Source organism: Rhincodon typus, chromosome 41 (genome assembly GCF_021869965.1).
Source record: "Rhincodon typus isolate 14 chromosome 41, sRhiTyp1.1, whole genome shotgun sequence".
Taxonomy (NCBI): domain Eukaryota; kingdom Metazoa; phylum Chordata; class Chondrichthyes; order Orectolobiformes; family Rhincodontidae; genus Rhincodon; species Rhincodon typus.
Genome location: NC_063372.1, coordinates 5316690 through 5337091, shown reverse-complemented (window position 1 = coordinate 5337091; position 20402 = coordinate 5316690). Strand labels below are relative to the sequence as shown.

The window sequence follows — 20402 nt, the reverse complement described above, 5'->3', positions numbered from 1 at the left end:
CCTGCCCATCGGCCCTGGACAACAAAAAGCGTAATGCCAAGCATCTCTCCTCACAGACAGTGATATCACAAACAACTGTGATCACAGTTGGCTCACCTAAACATAGTATTCTGTCTCCAAATTTATCAGGATTAAATACTTCAAAGGATAATGAAAGTCCAAGGACAGAAATTTCAGTTTGAGAAACTCTACTTCATTTACGAAGAGATGGGTACACATTCAGTTGCACACAGAGCCAGAATTGGTTTCCCTATGGTGTGAAGTGGAATTTGTCTGTATGGCTAATCGTTGGTCGATAATAATCAGGAAGCTTAATCAGATCTGCCAGTTTGTTGGGGAAAAGCAGTTTAAAGAGAATTAAACTCAAGTAAATTAGTAACAACAGGTTAGAAAACATTTGAATTGTGTTATAGTTGGGGAAAAGTAATCTCAAACTGCATAGCTAACCCATGAATGGAAGTGTTACATTTCTGGATCCTTTAATTCAATGATCACCTGTCACTCCCACAAGTCAATCTAACATTTTATGACACGTGTCTACGAGCAAGGCAGGCAAAGGTAGTACTCCAGAAGCCTCAGCCCTTGAGCTTGTTAGACAAGTTTGAGATTCTTGTGCCCTGTGTGGATAAGAGTGGAGGCTGTAGGGAGGATGAGCAAACTGACCATAGCACCAAATGGTACAGGGAGCCATTCAAGGCAGGGTGGGGAGAAAAGAGAAATGTAATTGTAATTGGGCATAGTATAGTTCTATTTGGTCAGAATCGAGAGTCCTGAAGGCTGTGTTGCCTGTCTGGTGCCCGGGTTCTGGATCTCTCATCTGGGCTGCAGAGGAACTTGGAATGGGAGAGGAAAGATCCCGTTGTCATGGTCTATGTAAGTACCAACGATGTCGGTAGAAAGAGGAAAGAGGTTCTGCTGAGGGAATATGAGCAGCTAGGGGCTAAATTCGAAAGCAGAACTGAAAAGGTAATAATCTCTGGATTAATTTCCTGGCCACGAGCAAATTGTACAGCGTCATGAGATTGAAGATCTAAACGCGTAGCTCAAAGATTGGTGTGGAAGAAAAGGTTTGCCTTCATTGGACATTGAAGTTTCCAAGCACACAGTCTGTAGCCCTCCAAACCTCAGTCGAAACCAGTTCAATCTATGGTTTTCACTTTCTTTTTCAACATAGTCTGTGACTGGCTAGCCAGCACCAGCCTCCTCTTGATTGACCAATGCCACATCAAACCCGCTGCCAGTCATTGAGCATAACAAATTCTGATGCTGAAACATCTGCTGTATTTTTAGGACAGTAATTCACCTGCAATTATCTTTTTTACATTCATTCATGGGATGAGGATATCACTGGCAAGGCCAGCATTTATTATCCATCCATTATTTGCCCGGAGGGCAGTTAAGAATCAGCCCCATTGCTGTGGGTCTGGGAGTCACATGTAGGCCAGACCAGGTAAGGATGGCAGTTTCCTTCGTTAAAGGGCATTAATGATCCAGATGGGTTTTTCCTGACAATGGATTCATGGACATTATTAGACTCTTAATTCCAGATTTTTATTGAATTCAAATTCCATCATCCACCATGGTGGGATTCGAACCTAGGTTCCCCTGAACATTACCCAGGTCTCTGAACTAACAGTCCAGCGATTATACCATTAGACCATCACCTCTTTCTGGACCAGTTCTGATAAACAAACATCAGTTTGCCTCTCCTCCTTTCCAAAATAAGCTGTTGTCCAAAGTTTCAAGTTCAATTCTCAACTTCAGCTCACAGTTCAAACCAAAAATGAGAAAAATAAAGAAAAACAGCGATAGTCTCAACAACAGCGATGGTCTCTTTAAAAAAAAACAGAGTCTGCCTCTATCCACTTAATTTCTCAGTTAATGCAACAAAGCCCAGGAACCAAAAACTTGCCACTGTAACACGACTTGCAGACATCATTGTTGTGAAGGGCCAGAATGGTGTTTAGCTGTGAGATACTACATGGCCAAATAGCCTGCTGACCCTGACTGACTCAGCTCACAAAAGGCAAATTTATTTGGGTGAGGTTTTGAACCAGAGCCCAACACAAGTGAGAAGAAAAAGATAAAACTTGGATACCTAACAACATGAATGCTGCATTCTAATTAGGCTGGTGCCTGCACTTATTATAATATACACCAAGGTTATCAACATAAACTAATTTAGATTGTTGTAACTAAAAAGAGCTTCTCAAACAGTACCTAATCCTTGCAATGTGTGCCTTTATTTTGAGCTCTATTAACATTGCAGGCTTCGCTTTACTTCATTAGAACCATGTGATTCAGCACAGGGCAGATCAAACACTGATCATGTATTTGTGTGCTTCAAAAGAGATGATGTCTGCTTGTTGCTTGCTTTCTGTTGAAGAAAACAGTACATCAATTCAATATTTATCTTTAAATCTGCATTTTAGTATAATTTTCCCAGTTCAAGGGCTCTCATCATATTCATGATTCACTCAGCCATCTCAAACTGAGAAGCTTGCGGAATGAGTGATCTCAATAGCTCAATAATGCCAGTACGAAGAATATTAACCCTTATTTTACAATCATGCCAAAACAATGGGGGAAGGTGCAGGCAGTTTACACCAAATTTTGTTAAAGGCTTACCCCTATTTTGAATAGACTACAAATACAGATAAAGCTTTCCCAAAAAAAACTTGTAGCACACTTGTCTGAGGAACACATAATGCTGTACCATTTGATCCTGGCTTAAGCTCCTGACCTCGTATTTACATCATGACAAAGACCTTTTATTTCCACCTCCACACCAGTGCTCGACTTCACCCTTGTCTCAACTTGTCTGTGGATACCCTCATCCATGCCTTCTAGACTTGACTATCCCAGCACACTCTCACCTGGTCTCCCATATTCTACCCTCCATCAACCTGAGGACACCCAGAACTCTACTGCCTGTGTCTTAACTCACAGCAAATACTGTTCCCTTGTTATCCTGACCCTCATTGGCTTCCAGTCAAGCAATGTTTTGATTTTAAAATTCTCATCCCTGTTTATAAATCCTTCCATGGCCTTTCTGTTTCAATAATCTCCCCTAAGCCCCTCAACCCTCTGAGATCTCTGCACTTCTCTCATTCTGGGCTCTTATGCATTCCCAATCTTAATTGCTCCTCCATAGGCAGCACACTTTCAAGGTGTCTAGAACCCAAGGGTCTGGAATTCCTTCCATCTTTCTGCCTCACTTTCCTCCTCTATGATACTTATTAAAATCTACTTCCCTGAGTTTTTGTTCAGCAGACCTATTGTCCCAAAGTAACTCAGTATCATACTTTGTTTTATAGTGTTCCTGAAGCACCTTGCGATATTTCATTACAGTAAAGGTGCCATAAATAAGTCGTTGTTGCAGGCACCATGAGATGTCACACAATAAGGGTTTCATGGCTGCTTCCAGGACAATAGTCACTGCTATTCCAAATGATGCATTTGTGCTCTGATATCAGCTGAACATTATGCAAATCCTTCTTTCTCAGGAAAGCTGGGGGGGTTGGCATGAAGATCCCTGATGTCCACTTGAGCACTCAGTAGAATCTTTGCAGCCAAAAGAACCTGATCATCTGATTCAACTGATCCCTTTTTTGCACAGGAAGACAGTGACAACTTGAATTTATGTAAAAAGGTCTGGAAGGTGAAAGGATCTCTCACCTCAGATTCAGAACGTTGTGAGTTCAAGTTCCACACCAGGGTGGCACATATTGGAGATGCCATTTTTCAGATAAGGTGATAAACTGAGATCCCTCCTGCCGTCTCAGGTTTGTGTAAATGACCCAGAGTGACAGCTGAAAAACAGCAGATTTATCCCTCGACAAATATCACTGAAACAAATTATCTGGCCATTGTCACATTGCTACTCGTGGGAGTTTACAGTGTGTGTGTGTGGGTGCCAAACTTGCCAACGTAGGAACAGTGGTGCTCTTCCTTAGTAACTGATTAGATTCTGCCCATGTTGCACAGATGTTTGCTTTGTGAGCTGGACCTCTTCTCACCATCCAATGTGTGGGGTATTGAGTATGAACAAATATTGTATACAGCCTCCCTCATCTGATTGATATCATCTGCTCTGCTTTCCCGTCGATCATTGCTTCTGCAGAACCAGGATCTAGTGGTGTCTCCACAGGAACTTGCCCATCTAATGCTGTTGTCTGTGAAGATAACGTGACCTCCTACCACTGTTTGATGGGAATACAAAGGGATGAGAAAAAGGATATTCAAGTCTTGTCCTTTTCCAGGTTCTAACAGTGGGTTTGTGAACCAGGATGTTTTCATCACATTGTTTCTCATTAGTTCCACGGTATACTGTGAATTACTATAAATGTTATCAACAGTGACTGACGGCTGAATCCTACAATTTTTGGCTAAGTCCGGGTTGCGTTGAAATTTGTCGGAGAATTTTTCGTCATGAGGCCACGTGAGTTATCTCAATGTATCTTACCAAATTTCCTGCATGAATTACTTACCCTGCCCCTATGGCATCTCTCATCTGATTCCAATCCTCTCTTACCACGTGCCATTTCCAGAACAACTCACTACTCAATGGATATCCCAGAAATCACTGGCATCCCTTGTGCCCACGCCATCTTTAAAAGTCTGTTGTGCACTTAAGACAATCATCATCAGTCCACAGGTGCCCTGCACAGTTCGCGACATTTGCCCCAACACGGCAAACAAGAGGAAATTGGTTCCCCCTCCCCACTGTGTGGGCAGAGACCAGGTCACCAACTCAGAGGTCCCGAAGTGTGCTAATTCCATCAGCATGCATTCGTTGGTTAGCCAACAACATCTGAGCTGGCTCAGCCATGTTCATCAGATGGATGATAGCTGTCTACTCAAAGACCTTCCGTATAGTGAACTGGCCACTGGGTCACAAATTCCATAGTGTCCATACCTCTACTATAAGGACGCCTGCTAGAAAGATATGAATTTGGCAGAAATTGATGTTGACAGTTGGGAGATGTTTGCTGACAGCTATGAACTCTGGATGCTGACTAAAAACCAAAAGAACTGCAGATGCTGTAAATCAGGATTCTGGATGCTGACTGTCAGGAAGGGCTTTGGAAGAGACGAACAGAAACATAAAGCTTGGCTGGCCAAGAAGAGGACCCAGAGTAAACGGAGGCCAGCGATTCCTGCATCCTCTTAGCCCAGACTGCCATGTCAGAGTGGGGGCGCCTGAGTCACAGCGGGTGATGCTTCACACAAAACGGACCACCACAGTGCAAACTGTCACCGTACAAGGCAGAAGGCTCCCACCACCAGAGGAGGAGGAAGTTGGCTGCAGAATTAAATATCATTTGTTTCATTGGAGAGTGATAGGTTTGCCAGTTTGCTTGTATGTCCGACTCGTGAGCACTTTGAGGATCCCTTGTAGTTCTGTTGAAAAACGCAGCTCAGAAAAAATATTCTGGAGTGAGATCAATCAGGAGAAGCATCTCTGCTTGGGACTCAGCATGTCCTTTCGAGAGGTAAGGAAAATGGTTTAATTCTCCCCACCCGATCAGGGAATATTAACAGCTTGATGGCAATTAGTGTTTATTTCTAGTTTGTTCATCACAGGATGCTAAATGATCTTGTTCAAGCGTACTTTAACAAGTGGTTTGAAGTGCTCACTGTTTTTTCTGCCGATTACAGCTTTTAAAAGTGCATTTTTGAATTATCCAGAGATTTCTCTTCATGTGACGGATTAATCAAATAGATCAATACAGGGTCATGGAAAAACATAAATAGCCAAATAAAAGAGTAAAATTAGATACATTAGCTTGAAAGATGAAAATTATGAATAAACACAGGCAGAAGAGACAGAAATTGCAGGATATGTAGCATTGCAAAGAGACATAGATAAACAAAAAGACAATGGATCAAAATTGAAACTTACATTAAATTTGGCGATAACTGAAGAGAATAAATACCAGGCTATTAAATAAATGGATATAAAGAAGCAAGAAGCAACTCAGACACAGTGCACATCAATTTTATGGTTAGCACTTCACACATACCTGTTAGTTTATATGAATCTTTGTATAAGGTTAATATAATGTATAGCTCATCATTTTGAACTGTGTACATTACCAATTTTTCTTTGCACATGCAATGTTCTATCCTGTACACAGAGGCTATAAATTGATTAATTGACATGTTCGGGTTAGCAGAGCTGAATTGCTGGATTAGATATTTTGATGATGGAGAGTCTGGTGCTTATTTTCCAAGTTGGATGCAGAAGTGACATAAATGGTGCACATCTCATGTAAAAAAAATCTGTAATTGCACTACATAGAAGGTACATGGCTCCTGTAGGATTGTTTGGGTGGTTTACTTTCCATCATTTGTGCTTGGTCCCATCTTGCTGCTGAGCTGACAGATGAGAATTTTGTTGTAGCATTATTCAATAAACATTGTAACATCCATAAATCTTCAACACGGGGACAGTGACAGCTTGAAAGCTTGTATTCATAATGAAGAATCTGCTATTTCCCTGTGTAGTGTTGAAAGCAGATATAAAACCTAATCATCCATGCATACCTTCTGTAAAATGGCCGTGTTACATGGTAATGCCATTAGTCCTCATGATGTTTGTCATGTAGATAGAAAGAAGTGGAGAGAGAAACAGAAAGAGAGAAGAAAATGAAAAGAGAGTGGAGGCCCAGGGATATAAATTCACTTTGGGTGACAGTGAATCAGCTGGTTGTTTTAGAATCCATCCAATATTTGTTCTGACAGATGGATGACTTATATTGCATAATCTTTCTGATTTAACCCAGCGTTGCTATGATAACTCACAAACTCCATAATTGCAAGTGTCTGCTGGCGGGGTGGGCAAAAGTAATTTTGATGCTTATACGAACTTGTAAATTTTAGGGTAGTGAGAGAAAAATATACAGAATGAGAGAGAAAGAGAATAAACCATTACTAATTGATGTTAATTGCTTAAGCCCCTAAATATACTGGAGTGAGCAGAGAATGAAACCAAAATGATGAATTGTACAAGACCAGAATTGAAACGTTGCCCCGTATGTTCATACCTGACATCTTTAAGTCATTCTTTAACTGAAATATTAAATATCCCAGGATCTCACTTATTTTGCAAGATAACATCAACAGTTTACTGATCAAAAACATGATGACTGGGGCCTGTCAGTCTTCTATTGGTCTCATCGAACATTATGTGAACATTGGGGTCTGGGCTGGGTTTTTGTGAAAAAATCTGCAGGCTTCACTTGAGATAGATAACTTTTTGTGTCAGCAAGTCCAGAGCCTTCATCCAGGAGTCAAGTCAAAATCATTCTTGTGAAGGAATGTGAAACTACTGCAAATAACAGAGGCATTTGGTGGGGCTTGGGGGAGAGGAGAAAATTACCTCAGTAATGATAGAAAAGCAGTGGAAGTCAATGGAATAAATGTTGAAAATAGTAGAAAACTGCACAGAAAAGATCATTGCATCCTAGTGGCTAAGTGAAGATCCATTTCCCTTCAAGGAGAAGCTTGGTGAACACTTGGATGGGAGGAATAGAAGATTAGAGAAGGTTAGTTGAAAAAGGGTGGGAGGAGGCTCCAGTGGAGTATAAACACCAGCACAGATCAGTTGGGCTGAATGCTCTGTTTCTATTCTGTAAAATTCTATACGTTTCAGTGTAAAATCTGTAAGGAAATAAAATCTAGAAAGGAAAATAATTTCCACAGTGACACTGTCCTTTTTGTCTTTAGGAGTTGAGGAGTCGCAGGTTCTGGCGTTCAGTTTTAGCAGAGCTGGTTGGTTCCCTGGTCTTGGTCACAGTTATTTTGGGTGCCTCTGCTCCTGGACAGGAAGATGGACTTCCAGCGTTGATTCAGGTGGCTGTAGCTGCGGGGTTTTCTGCTGTCAGCCTGATCCACTGTTTTGGAGAGATTAGCGGTGCTCAGGTAAACCCAGCTGTCACAGTCGCATTCTTGTGCACCAGGAAACTGGATTTCCTTCAGTTTGGGTCCTACCTTCTGGCTCAATGTCTTGGAGCTGTGATTGGATCAGGGATAATCTACATGTCACTGCCAGTCAAGTCAGCATCAAGGCACTTAGTTAACATGGTAAGTCCATTTATATTACTGCATTTACCATAACATTTTCCCTTTTGATTTACAATTGAGATCCATTTCCCCAAAATGGGGATTGGAAACGAAACAATAAAACACAACAACAAAAAAATTTTACCAGGGTATTGCAGACAAAATTTTGTGTCTTTTTAGGAGGCAGTGGCATTTAATTCTTCTTGCTATTTACACTGAGAAGGTGGTGTGCTTGCCAGACCAATTCAATGGCTATTAAATGTTAGTCTGGTGCTGAGGATTACAGCCTCAAGAGCAATTTGGGATGTGCAATAAATGCTGACCTAGCCAGCAATGCCTACATCCTGTGAATGAATAAAAACAGTCACACGCAAGCCAGACAGGTTCCTTTCTTGAAAATTGTAACTATCTGGCAGCAATCATCGCGTGCTCCCACAAGTAAGTAGTAAGTAGTGGTATGTCCCTAAAATCTATGGTGGGACTTCTTTTATTTTGAAACTACGGAAGTATGAGGCACATCAAGCCTGAAACAGAAACCAAAGAATAATCCCCTTGCCAGTTTTCTCCCCACTGCTCTATATCATCTTCTGCTTCAACGTTGGTGTTTCATGAATTTGAGAGATCCAATAACCTCTGCCTCAACTATTTTATTTGCCAAAGTTTTCAATGCTCATATAACTCCCTACATAAATGAATTTCTCCCAGCCTCTCACCTGACTGTCTTGATGACAATTTTAATTTGATGGCCTCTCAACACTGATTCCTGAAGCATAGGAATTTATTTTTCGTATTCACTGTATCAAAGCCCTTCATAGATTAAAAAAGATATAGTAAATCTCCCCTTCTCCTTCGGTCCATGGTAATTATTTCCAGTATCTCAACTCTCTCCTCACAGCTTTCATTTCAACGTGGCTATCCTAGGGAGTCTTTGTTGAATGCTCAGTTTGGCTTTAATGTCCTTTCTTCTGTGGGGAGCTCAAGACTTCACACAGTCTTCAGAATGATGACCTAACCAATGTGTAGCACAAAATGTATCATTACTTCATTGCTCTATGCCATATTTATAAAAATCCCCAAAAATGCAAATCCACTTTTTTATGGACTTCTGCTCTTTCTGCTTTAGTTGTGTTGGCATCACAGACTAACATCCATATTCCGCCAATGTTTATATGATGATGAATATGGTTCATAGTGTGATAATGACCAGATAATCTGTTTTTATGATGAAGGATTGATGTTGGGTGGGACAGTGGGATAACTCTGCTGCTCTTTATTGAAACAGGCTTCATCTAGAGAAACATGCATTTCAGGAACATTATGCATTTCTCTGATTGTGATTGTGCAATATATAAGGTCTATGTAAAGCATTTAAATTTACTATCTCAAAAATTGTATTTATACAATTTATTTATAAAATATACTATCTCAATCTCCTTTATATATCCTGGGAGTCACAATCTTATATGATTTCTCGTGTTTCTGGGCAGATCAACAAAGATGGAAATGCTGGCCAAGCACTTGCCATGGAGATTTTTGCCACATTCCAGCTGGTTTTCACTATATTTGCAGTGGATGATCACCGGCATAGGGAAGTGGGAGAACCTGGCAGTTTGGCAATAGCGCTCAGTCTGACAGCAGGAATCCTGGCATCGGTAAGAAACACAAATGTCTGCTGCATTAAAAGTGTTATTTTGCATGGTACATGAGTACTCACTACACACTAGACCAATTTTCAATGTAATAGTGTGATTTAAGCTGTGTAATTTATATATATTTTAATATCATTTATTTTAGAGTTTAGGGTTCAATTACTGGCATGTGGGTTTTGGTCTGTGTGTCTGAAAGGGTTAAATGATTATTTGTTGGTATTTTCGTTGCCATGGTGATTTCTTTTACAAAAAACTAGTGAAAGAGAGAGAGAGAGAGAGAGAGTTCCTGGGGTTATGTTTTCAATGAGAGTTTTTATCAGCCAACAAAATAAGTAGCTGTGCATTAGCCTTTCAGTTTAGAAAGTCAAGGTTTTTTTTTCTTTTGATTTGAGGAAACACCCATAGCTTGGAAAAAGCTTTTGGATTTCTGTTTGGGTAGTTTGCAGAAGTCTGGATGTATAAAAGAGTTGCTCCTGAGAAAGGGAGATGGTTTACAACTGTTAAGAAATAGGTTACCTTGGTGTAAGGAGTTCAGTTCAAATGTTCCAGACCAGAGGTGCTTGCTTAAAACTTTGAAGGGGTTATTTGAAGCTGAGAAGATCTAAGCTCAGTTGTATGAAGGCTCAAGGAAGAGGTGATCAGATGCTCAAGACCAGGAAGCTGAAGCCGCAGCTAAGTCAAATCCTATGTGTGATAGAGAAGGGAAATCTCTCTCTGGTGCTTGAGTACTATAAAGGAGTGCTTTCAATTAATGGGATTGTAGTTTACCATGTGCTTCAAAAGCTTAAATGTGTGTTGTATGTAAATTGTTTGATTTATTCAATTTTATCTTCATTTCTGTTGCATAATAAAGTTGCATTGTATTGTTAAAACCAAATCTGCAACATTGAATGCGTGTGTTTCAGTGAAAGACCACCTCATTTAAAACAGAAAATACATAATCTATCAAACCATTTTTTAGTCTGGGATCTGACTTGCTCAGTTATAATATCAGCTGCGATCACATTAAAGTAATAAGTAGGCTCCATTAATTTGTGCTTTTAGAATCCAACTCCCCTAAGTTCAGCATATAAGCTGTGAATTGTAATTGGAAACATAGGACAATACAAGACTGAACAGAGTGAAGTCCTAATTTTCCACTCAGGAGTTCTGTGTGTTGCAAGACGTTCGTATACAATACATTTACCTAATCATAATACTTGCTCGGCAGCAAGACTGATGTGAAATTAGTTTGGAGCATCTCAGTCTTAGTCTGAATATGCGTCACTCCACTACACATAACCGTCTTCAAGATGGCCATCATATGCTGGGATGCCACAAGAATAGCTTATAGGAAAGGAAAGATCTCACAGTGGTATGACAGAAATTGTACTGCTAAAGCTACAAAAATATACAAACAAAAATACCTACTAATCAACAGTTTTAAAACTTAAAACAAGGCAACAAGAGATGTTTGAAAAGCAGCAGTAAGTGCACAACACTTTCCCTTGTAAAATCTAGGATTCTAAGGTGATTAAACATACTGAGTCCTTTAAATATAGGAACAATTCTGGGATTTACCCCGTGCTGGCACTAAAATCAACTGAAATTGAATGCAATAAAATTTTAATTTTAATTCATGCTCCAACCAGGGAGTGAGAGTGTGTATCAGGGACTCCAGGCATGCAGTTCCAAAGGCTGACTGTTATGTACAGACACTGTTTGAGAACATGCATCTGAATTTGTGACAAGCAATGGAACCTGGCAAAGCACCGTGAGGGGAACACAAATTTTGTAATGTGCTCCCTTCAGCTCCAAGGAACTAGTAGGGTTCACTGATTTCTGTGCTTATTTTCTGTAGGGTAAGTTTTCAGGAGGCAGCCTGAATCCTGCAAGATCCCTTGGACCAGCGATAATCACCGGATTCTGGGAGCATCACTGGGTAAACAAAGGTTTACAATGCCCACTTCATATGGCAGCATTTTCATCTGTAAAAGCCTTCACTGAAGCTTTGTGGTCTTTGCAGCACTAATGTTTAATACAAACAATAACATTTTTCAAGTGGAATGCAAAAAGCAAAGCTTGGCAAAGGTGGTTAAAGGAATTCTGTGTGATAAGCCCAACAATGGCTGCATCCTCAAGTGTTCTTGTAAAAAAAAATCCTTTATGTTTATTTCTGAAATCTATTTGGCACAAAAAAAGTAGGTTTTGAATATTTATTTCTGAATGACGCTGCTTCCTATCCACAATTACTAAGTTAGAGGAAGTGTTAGAACACAATTGGATAGATTTTCTGTATCCCATGATGTCTAAGTGGGAAATGTGCATTGTAAATGAACTAGGTAATGGGTATTGTACTGTTGTGGTTGTTACTGGACTAGTAACCCAGGGGTCTGAACGAGTAATCTGGAAAACATAAATTCAGATGGCAGTCTGAGAATTTCAATTCATTTTTTGAAAAACTGGAAATAAAAGGCAGTTATCAGTGAAGAAGGACTATGAAACTGTTGGATTGTGCTTAAAAACCCAACTGTTTAGTCATTCTAACCAATAGGGGTGGCACAAAGGCTCAGTGGTTAGCACTGCTGCCTCACAGCACCTCCACCATCGGGCGACTGTTTGTTTGGAGTTTGCACATTCTCCTCGTGTCTGCGTGGGTTTCCTCCGGGTGCTCCTGTTTCTTCCCATAGTCCAAAGATGTGCAAGTTAGGGTGGATTGGCCATGGGAAATGCAGAGTTTCAGGGATAGGCTAAGGGATTAGTCTGGGTGGGCTGCTCTTTGGAGGGTCACTGAAGACTCAATGGGCTGAATGGCCCGCTTCCACAATGTAGGGATTCTATGATAGTGTGATTCCAATCCCGCATCAACATGGCTGATTCCTAAGCGTCCTTCTTGAAGTAACAAAGGAATTTCTACCAAATAGAAGAATGTCACTTGGGTCGTAGGCTTTACCAGCAATGCCGATACTTAAGCAGAAATAATGAAAGCAAAAAGCAGCAATTAAAAATCCAGAAATAGCAAGTGCAGAAAAGCAAACGTGCAGCAAATAAATGCAAAAAGCCAAATGCGAAAATTAAAAACACAGCAAGTAAAATGCAGCAGGCGAAAATCCAAGGATGGAAAATTCAGAAAATCAAATGCAATAGTGCAAAGTACAGCAGAGAAAATACATCAACTCTCAGTTTGTCAAGGGCCAGACATGTTTGTCCTTCACCCATTTTATCATGGTGAATCAAGCGCACAAAACATTCCTGATGCAAAAAAAATCAAATAATTCAATTAGATAAATACTGTTTATTTGCAAACTGATCAGGGCCTTAAGTTCACATACAGTTTATATCAGAACACTTCAGGCAGTCTGGATGATTGAATGCAACCAAAATCAGTCCCATATCCAAATGCTTGTTATGTTCTATTGGTGAAAATAATTAAACGTGGTGTTTCAATCTTTAGCTTTTGCTGTCTTCAGTCCCTAATGTTAGCTGATATAGATGGAATAAAGTGACATTTAAGTTTGATTTAAATTTATTTCAAAAGTGATAGAAAAGTAACTCGAGGGGTGTAAATGCAAACCTTGTGGTGCACTGAACCATGCACACCATGGGAGTTGATGATTTAGCCTTGTAGTGGGAGAGGGGCTGCCAGAATTTGCCTCAATGCCCCTTAGGAGGGGAAAAATAATTCAGAAATTCCACTTCTAATCATTATTCACTGAACTGTATTGATAAATGCAATTGTGTGGACACCAGGTGAGGACTGAACTGGTTCAATTTTGTTAGGACCATGATTAAAGAATCTGCCAGCACTTACTGTTTGGCTTCACAAGCTAAGAAAGGCTACTTAGGTGAGATGGTTGAAGGTTACCAGAGCACTTGGAACTGGATCTCATTGTGGGTCAGAAGAGAGAATTATTTTTAAACCCTATTGGAATCAGATAAGAATTTAATTCCCAGCTCTATATTGCCTGGGATTTCTCTGTCATCAGACATTTGGTAAAAACCCCATTTCCATCTTACTTAAGTCACAATGATTTCTATACAAGTGAGCTGTGAGGCTAATGTCTCTGTATTTACTATTAAAGGCTCCAATATTCACTAAAAACTGAAAGGAGATAATATTCTGAGATAGTAGGAACTGCAGATGCTGGAGAATCCGAGACAACAAGGTGCAGGGCTGGATGAACACAGCAGGCCAAGCAGCATCATAGGAGCAGAGAGGCTGACGTTTCGGGCCTAGACCCTTCATCAGAAATTCTTTTGCAAGGTGAAATCTTTTCACCCAAACGGTAATAACACTGTGGAATAAGTTACCAAGAAAAGTGATTGAAGCAGACTCTATGGATGGGCTCAAGATGTAATTAAATATATATTTGGAGAGCAAAAGGAATGAGGTATATGGTGGCAAAGTGAGCAATGGGGCAAATGTTCAAAACAGTGACAAGTTTGTAATGCCAAGTATTGTAGTGCAGTAATACCCAGTATTGCTCTCCTATAAAGGTTTGTGTAGCGAATACTCTGTTTCTGATTTCAAAACTGCTTGCATTGAACTTACCTTAGGTTGCCGTCAAGTTTACTGCTGATTTTCCTCTCTACACTAGTTACATTTTGTTACTGTTACTCCAGAACATTTGTTTTTGAAGTATTATTTTCTTTTGGTGAGTTTTCAGTCCATGTAAGTGCCAAATACAATCGATTTCTCCTTGTTGGCTTATGGAACCAGGACTGGATGCAGTATCACAACAATCTCTCACAAACCTCATCAATTCAAACATTCCTCCAATGAAGTTTAACTTCAGTAATGTGAGGTTTGTGTTCTTACAGTGCCGATCACCATGCAGTATTGGATTTGAACGTTATCATTGACAGTGGTGTTCAGTGGCAGTTGTACATGGTCATTAATGAAATGCCTGTTCCAGTAGTTTTGGTTGAAAATGAAATATTCACCCTTACAGAAGCCAGTGGATTCAAGTGACAACCACCAAAAACTCAAAACTATTCATCATTAGCTGTCCTTCAGTTCAAAAGTGACATTTATTTGGCGTCATCAAAACTGTTAGGTTAAGTTAAACAATCCTAATGGATCAGATCTAAACGCTGCAGTCCAGCCACATCCAGTCATGAATGTTGGTAGGCAATTAAACAACTAACAGGAGGAGGCAGCTCCATAAATATCCTCATCCTCAATGATGGGGGAGCACAGCATGTCAGCGAAAAAGATAAGGCTGAAGAGTTTGCCACAGGCTTCAGCCAGAAGTGCCAAGTGGATGATCCACCTTGGCCTCTTGCAGAGGTCCCTAGAATCACAAGGGCCAATTTAATTCAATTTACTTAGGGTCAAGATAAAGTCGCCATAATCTTATTAGCCCATGGGGCTGCTCTCTCATTAGAAAGAGACAAATGCTAGTGGTTTAACCTGAGGGTCACCATACCTCAGGTGAGGAAGAGCAGTCTATCACGGTAACCTCAGCCAGTGCAGGAATTGAACCCACGCTGTCAGTATCACTCTGCTTCGCAAACCAGCCATCCAGCCAACTGAGCCAACCAACCCCACAATGCTATATCAAGAACCAAGTGAACACACCAGATACAGCAAAGGCTGTGGGACCTGACAACATTCCAGCATTAGTCCTGAAGACGTTCTCCAGAACTAGCCAAGCACCTAGTCAAGATGTTTCAGTACAGCTACAACACAAGCGTCTGTCTGACAATGTGGAAAATTGCCCAAGTATGTCCTGTAAACAAAAAACAGGACAAATCCACCCTGCCAATTTATGCCCCATCATTCTATTCTTAATCATCAGCAATGAAGAAAGGTATCACCAATAATCCTATCAAGCAGAATTTACTCAGGAAAAATCCGCTCACCAATGCTCAGTTTGGGTTCTGCTAGGGTCACGCAGTTCCTGACCTTGTTATTGGTCCAAGCATAGACAAGACAGCAGAACGCAAGCAATGAAGTGAGAATGACTGCCTCGACATTGAGAAAGTATTTGACAGAGTGTGGCATCAAGGAGCTCTAGCAAAACTAGCGTCAATGGGAATCAGGGAGAAAACTCTCCACTGATTGGAGTTATATGTAGTACAAAGGATAATGGTTGTAATTGTTGGAGACAAAGCATCTCAGCTGCTTCATCAATAACCCTCCCTCCAACATAAGGTCAGAAATGGCTATACAACATTCACCATTTGCTACTCCTCAGCTACTGAAGTAGTTCATACCTGGATGAAAGTAGACTTGTACAACATTAGACAGGGAAGTCTGAGGTGAGCATTTCACCTTCTCAATCTCCGAAGCCTGTCCAGTTTCTACAAGGCACAAGACAGGGCTATGACCGGAATACTCCCTAAGTGCCTGAATGTGTGCAGCTCCGAAAACACTCAAAAAGCTCAACATTATCCAAGACAAAGTAGCCTATTTCATTGGCACACTATCCACCATCTTAGCCATTCACTCCCTCCAACACTGACACTCAGTAGCAGTAGTGTGTACCTCCTCTAAGATGCACTGTAGTAATTCACCAATGCTCCTTAGGCAGCACCTTCCAAACCCACAATGACTTCCAAGTAGAAGGACAAGGGCAGCACCTAAACGTTCCCCTCCAAGCCACTCACCATCCTGACTTGGAAATATATCGCCATTCCTTCAGCAGTCAAAATCCTTGAACTCCTTTCCTAATGGCACTGTGGGTGTCTCTACACCACACAGACTGCGGAGTTTAAGAAGGTAGCTCACCACCACCAGGGCAGTGGGGGATGGGCAATAAATGCTGGCCAGGCTAGCAATGCCCACATTCCAAGAACAAATATAAGAAAAAAACATTAAGTAGCATAACTACTGCACAGATATGCCACCAAATAAAAGATTGAGTACTCATATTGTTAATTGTAACTTTTTATTCATTGTTCTTGCAGGTGTACTGGATTGGTCCTATCCTTGGTGCTGTCCTTGGTGGCATTTCTTATGAGTTCTTTTTTGCCTCCAGTGCCTCTCAAGAAAAGCTCATTGCATGTATCACCTGCAAAGATATCGAGATTGTGGAAACCGCCAGTGTGTCCCGTTCATCATTACTGACGGTCACACAGTCTGCAATGAGAGCAAAACAGACTGCAAAAGTGCAGGATCACAGTTAAAGTTCACATTATGTTTTTCCATATACCTATATAGATAGCCTGGATTGTCTTTTTAAATCTGTGCTAGACACATGGTTTATCACAAACATTAACAATTAGTTTTGACACCCTGGGAGGTGCTGTTGGTGAATGCATTGGTTAATGTTGCCCTGATGCATGTAGACCAGAAAGTTCCAAGTTCAAATCCCCCAGCTAGCTGATCTCACAAGGCCACCAACTCAGGCTCAACTATTACTATCAGCTCTTTGGCTAAGGAGAACAACCAGTTACTGCTCTTGTTGATTAGAAAGTGTGTACATGAACATCAGCTGGGCTGAAATTCTGCCATGATTGAATGCCTTACAAACAAGGTTGCTTGAGCACTAACTATGCCCATGCACAAATATGTTGGCCTCATTGAATAATGAAAAGTCAGCTCATTTAAGTTTTTTTTTTGTCACTCTCACCACATAGCTCAGAAAACCATATTCCAGCATCACGGAACTGCACATCGGCACCAGTGAAACCATATCCCAACAAGAGCTCAACATTTTAGAATAGGACATAAAAGCTGGGTGGAAAGTAGAGGGTAGTTCATGTATTTTATAGTGGGATCGTGGGAGATAAATTATATAAGGGAACAGTTTCCATTGATATCCTTGGAGCAGAATATGAAACTCTTCAAAATATTTGTGAATTAAAAAGTAAATCCATCATATCCTCATTAAAACTAATGGTAGGCAGTCATGACATGGTGGCTCAGTGGTTAGCACTCCTACCTTATCAGTGCCAGGGTCCCAGGTTTGATTCCACCCTCAGGTGACTGTCTGTGTGGAGTTTGCACATTCTCCCAGTGTCTGTGTGGGTTTTCTCCAGGTGATCCATTTTCCTCCCACATTCCAAAGATGTGCAGGTTAAGTGGATTGGTCATGGGAAATACAGGGATAGGTGGGGGGTGGGTCTGAGTGGGATGGTCTTTGGAGGGTTGGTGAGGACTCAATGGGCTGAATGGCCTCCTTCCACATTGTAGAGATTCTATGAATTAATTTTCAAATTTATAACAAGATCCATTTTCATGTTGTATTACTTGATAAGCTTGCTAAGCTTTAACAACTACAGTAAACATATTTTATGCCACTACTTGGTAGCAAAAGCTTTAACCAAAGTCTAAAGTAGTGTTACAACTAAAAACAGAAAATGCTGGAAATACTCTGCAGGTCTGGTAGAATCTTTGGAGAGAGAAACAGAGTTAAAGTTTCAGATCAACATCCTTTCAAAACAAGGACATTGACCTCAAATATTAACTCTGTCTGCATCTCCACAGACAATGCTGAGTATTTCCAAAATTTTCTGTTTTTATTCTGGCATTCACAGTATTTTGCTTTTATCTAATGCAGTGTTATTCCACAACCTTCCAAAGATGAGAAGTGTTATGTGATAAAGCCAGTAGTTGAAATTCTACGATCAGACTCTAGGATTGACAAATAATTGAAACCCTGGAAGCCAAAGATTTAATAATATTTTTATCAAAAATCTCAAAAAAGTGTACACAACCCCAAATGATCAATTCCTTTAAATCTGTACAAAATATGAATGTTTCCTTGTAACAAAATTTGAAAAGTCAATTAAGTATGCAGTTTGTAATAATTGAGCCAAGTTCTATTAATTAGGGAAGAGTCATTTTGACTTCACTCCACACTCTATGGCACTTTGAGGAACAGTTCTGTACTCGCAATTTCCGATCCCATGCAGGACATGCCTCCTTCCCTTTGATGCTGTGTAACTCTGGGACGTTGGAATGTTTTTAACTTTTATTTGAACACAAATCTGCTTCATCTTATTAAGAACAATATCTATGTCAAGCCTGTCTTCATCTGTGTTAAGCTGAACAATTATTCATAGATCTTCTTTCCCATGATAGTAATTAGTATTGTCAATGTTGACACCTTTGATGTGGCGCAATAATTGTCCCAAATTCTCTTGAAACTTTTCCAAAATGCTAGCTAGATTATCAACTATGTCTAGTTTTGCTGGAAATGGTACATTATGAATAATAGATCAAAGAAATGTTCAATGGTTTAATTCCCATTGTTCAACTTTTAAAAACAGTTTAAATAGCTCTTTGCAAATCTTAGAATCATAAAATGATTACAGCACATAAAACGATTACAGCACAGAAGGAGGTCACTCAGCCCATCAAGTTCATGTTGCCCTCTGCAGGTGTAACTCACCCATTCCCACTCTTCTGCCTCTTCCCAGTAGCTCTGTAAATGTTTTGTCTCTAGTTTATTATCCAATTCTCATTTGAAAACATGATTGCATCTGCCCCTTCATAATCGCAAGCAGTGCATCCCAAATCCTAACCGCAAGATTTTCCCCATGTTGCTGTTGTTGCTTTGGCAATCATCTTAAAAGTGTCCTCTGGTTCCTAATCCTTCCACCAATTGTTACAGCATCACCTAATCTACAGTTCAAAGCCCTCATAATTATTAATATCTCAATGCAATCTCCTCCTAACCTTCCCTTTTCCAATCTTCTCCCATCTGTCTACGTAAATGAAACAGCTATTCTCTGGAACCATTCTCTGCTTTTCTGCACCCTCTCCAAAGCCTTCACATCTTTTCTAAAGTGTGGTGCCCAGTCAACCTTAGCTGCTTCATCAACAACCTCCCATCCATTCTAAAGTCAGAAGTGGGGATGTTCACTGATGACTATACAATGTTCAGCACTGATCACGACTCCTCAGATACTGAAGCAGTCCATGTTCAAATGCAGCAAGACCTGGACAATATCCAGGCTTGGACTGAAATGAGGCAAGTAACATTCACGCCACAAGACCATTGCCACCAAGAGAAAATACAGCCATTGTCCCTTGACATTCAATGGCGTAACTATCACTGAAACCCCAAAATTAACATGTTGGGGGGTTACCATTGACCAGAAACTGAACTGGATGAGCCATATAAATACAATGGCTACAAGAGCAGATCAGAAGATAGGAATCCTGCAGGAGTAACACACCTCCTGACTCCCCAAATCCTGGACCGTCTATAAGGCACAAGTCAGGAGTGTGATAGAATACTCCCCATTTGCCAGGATGAGTGCAGCTCCAACAACACTCAAGAAGCTTGATACCATCCAGGACAAAGCAGCCCATTTAATTGGCAATACATCCACAAGCATCCACTCCCTCCACCACTGACATTCAGTAGGAGCAGTGTGTACCATCTAGAACATGCACTGTAGCAACACATTAAGGGTCCTTCAACAACACCCACTAAATCAGCGACCTCTACCAACTACAGACAAGGGCAGGAAATACCACCCACAAATTCTCCTCCAAAACACTCACCATCCTGACTTGGAAATATATCACAATTCCTTCAGTGTTGCTTGGTCAAAATCCTGAAATTCAATCCCTAATTGCATTGTGGGTCTACTCACAGCACATGGACTGCAGCAGTTCAAGAAGGCAGCTCATTACCACTTTCTCAAGGGCAACTAGGGAAGGGCAATAAATGCTGGCCCACACCCCATAAGTGAATACAATAAATATTCTCATTGAGGCTGAACCAGTGTCTTACACAGGTTTATCAT

The 20402-nt window shown here is 40.6% G+C and overlaps 1 protein-coding gene across 1 annotated transcript; it reads left to right on the top strand.

The window, feature by feature from the left end:
* Window positions 1-5480: 5480 nt before the first annotated feature.
* Window positions 5481-16826, top strand: LOC109926542 (aquaporin-4). Its single transcript, XM_048618919.1, has 5 exons — window positions 5481-5495; window positions 7732-8088; window positions 9555-9719; window positions 11557-11637; window positions 16608-16826. Exons 1-5 carry the CDS (start codon window positions 5481-5483, stop codon window positions 16824-16826), a joined length of 837 nt encoding a protein of 278 aa, XP_048474876.1.
* Window positions 16827-20402: the final 3576 nt, after the last annotated feature.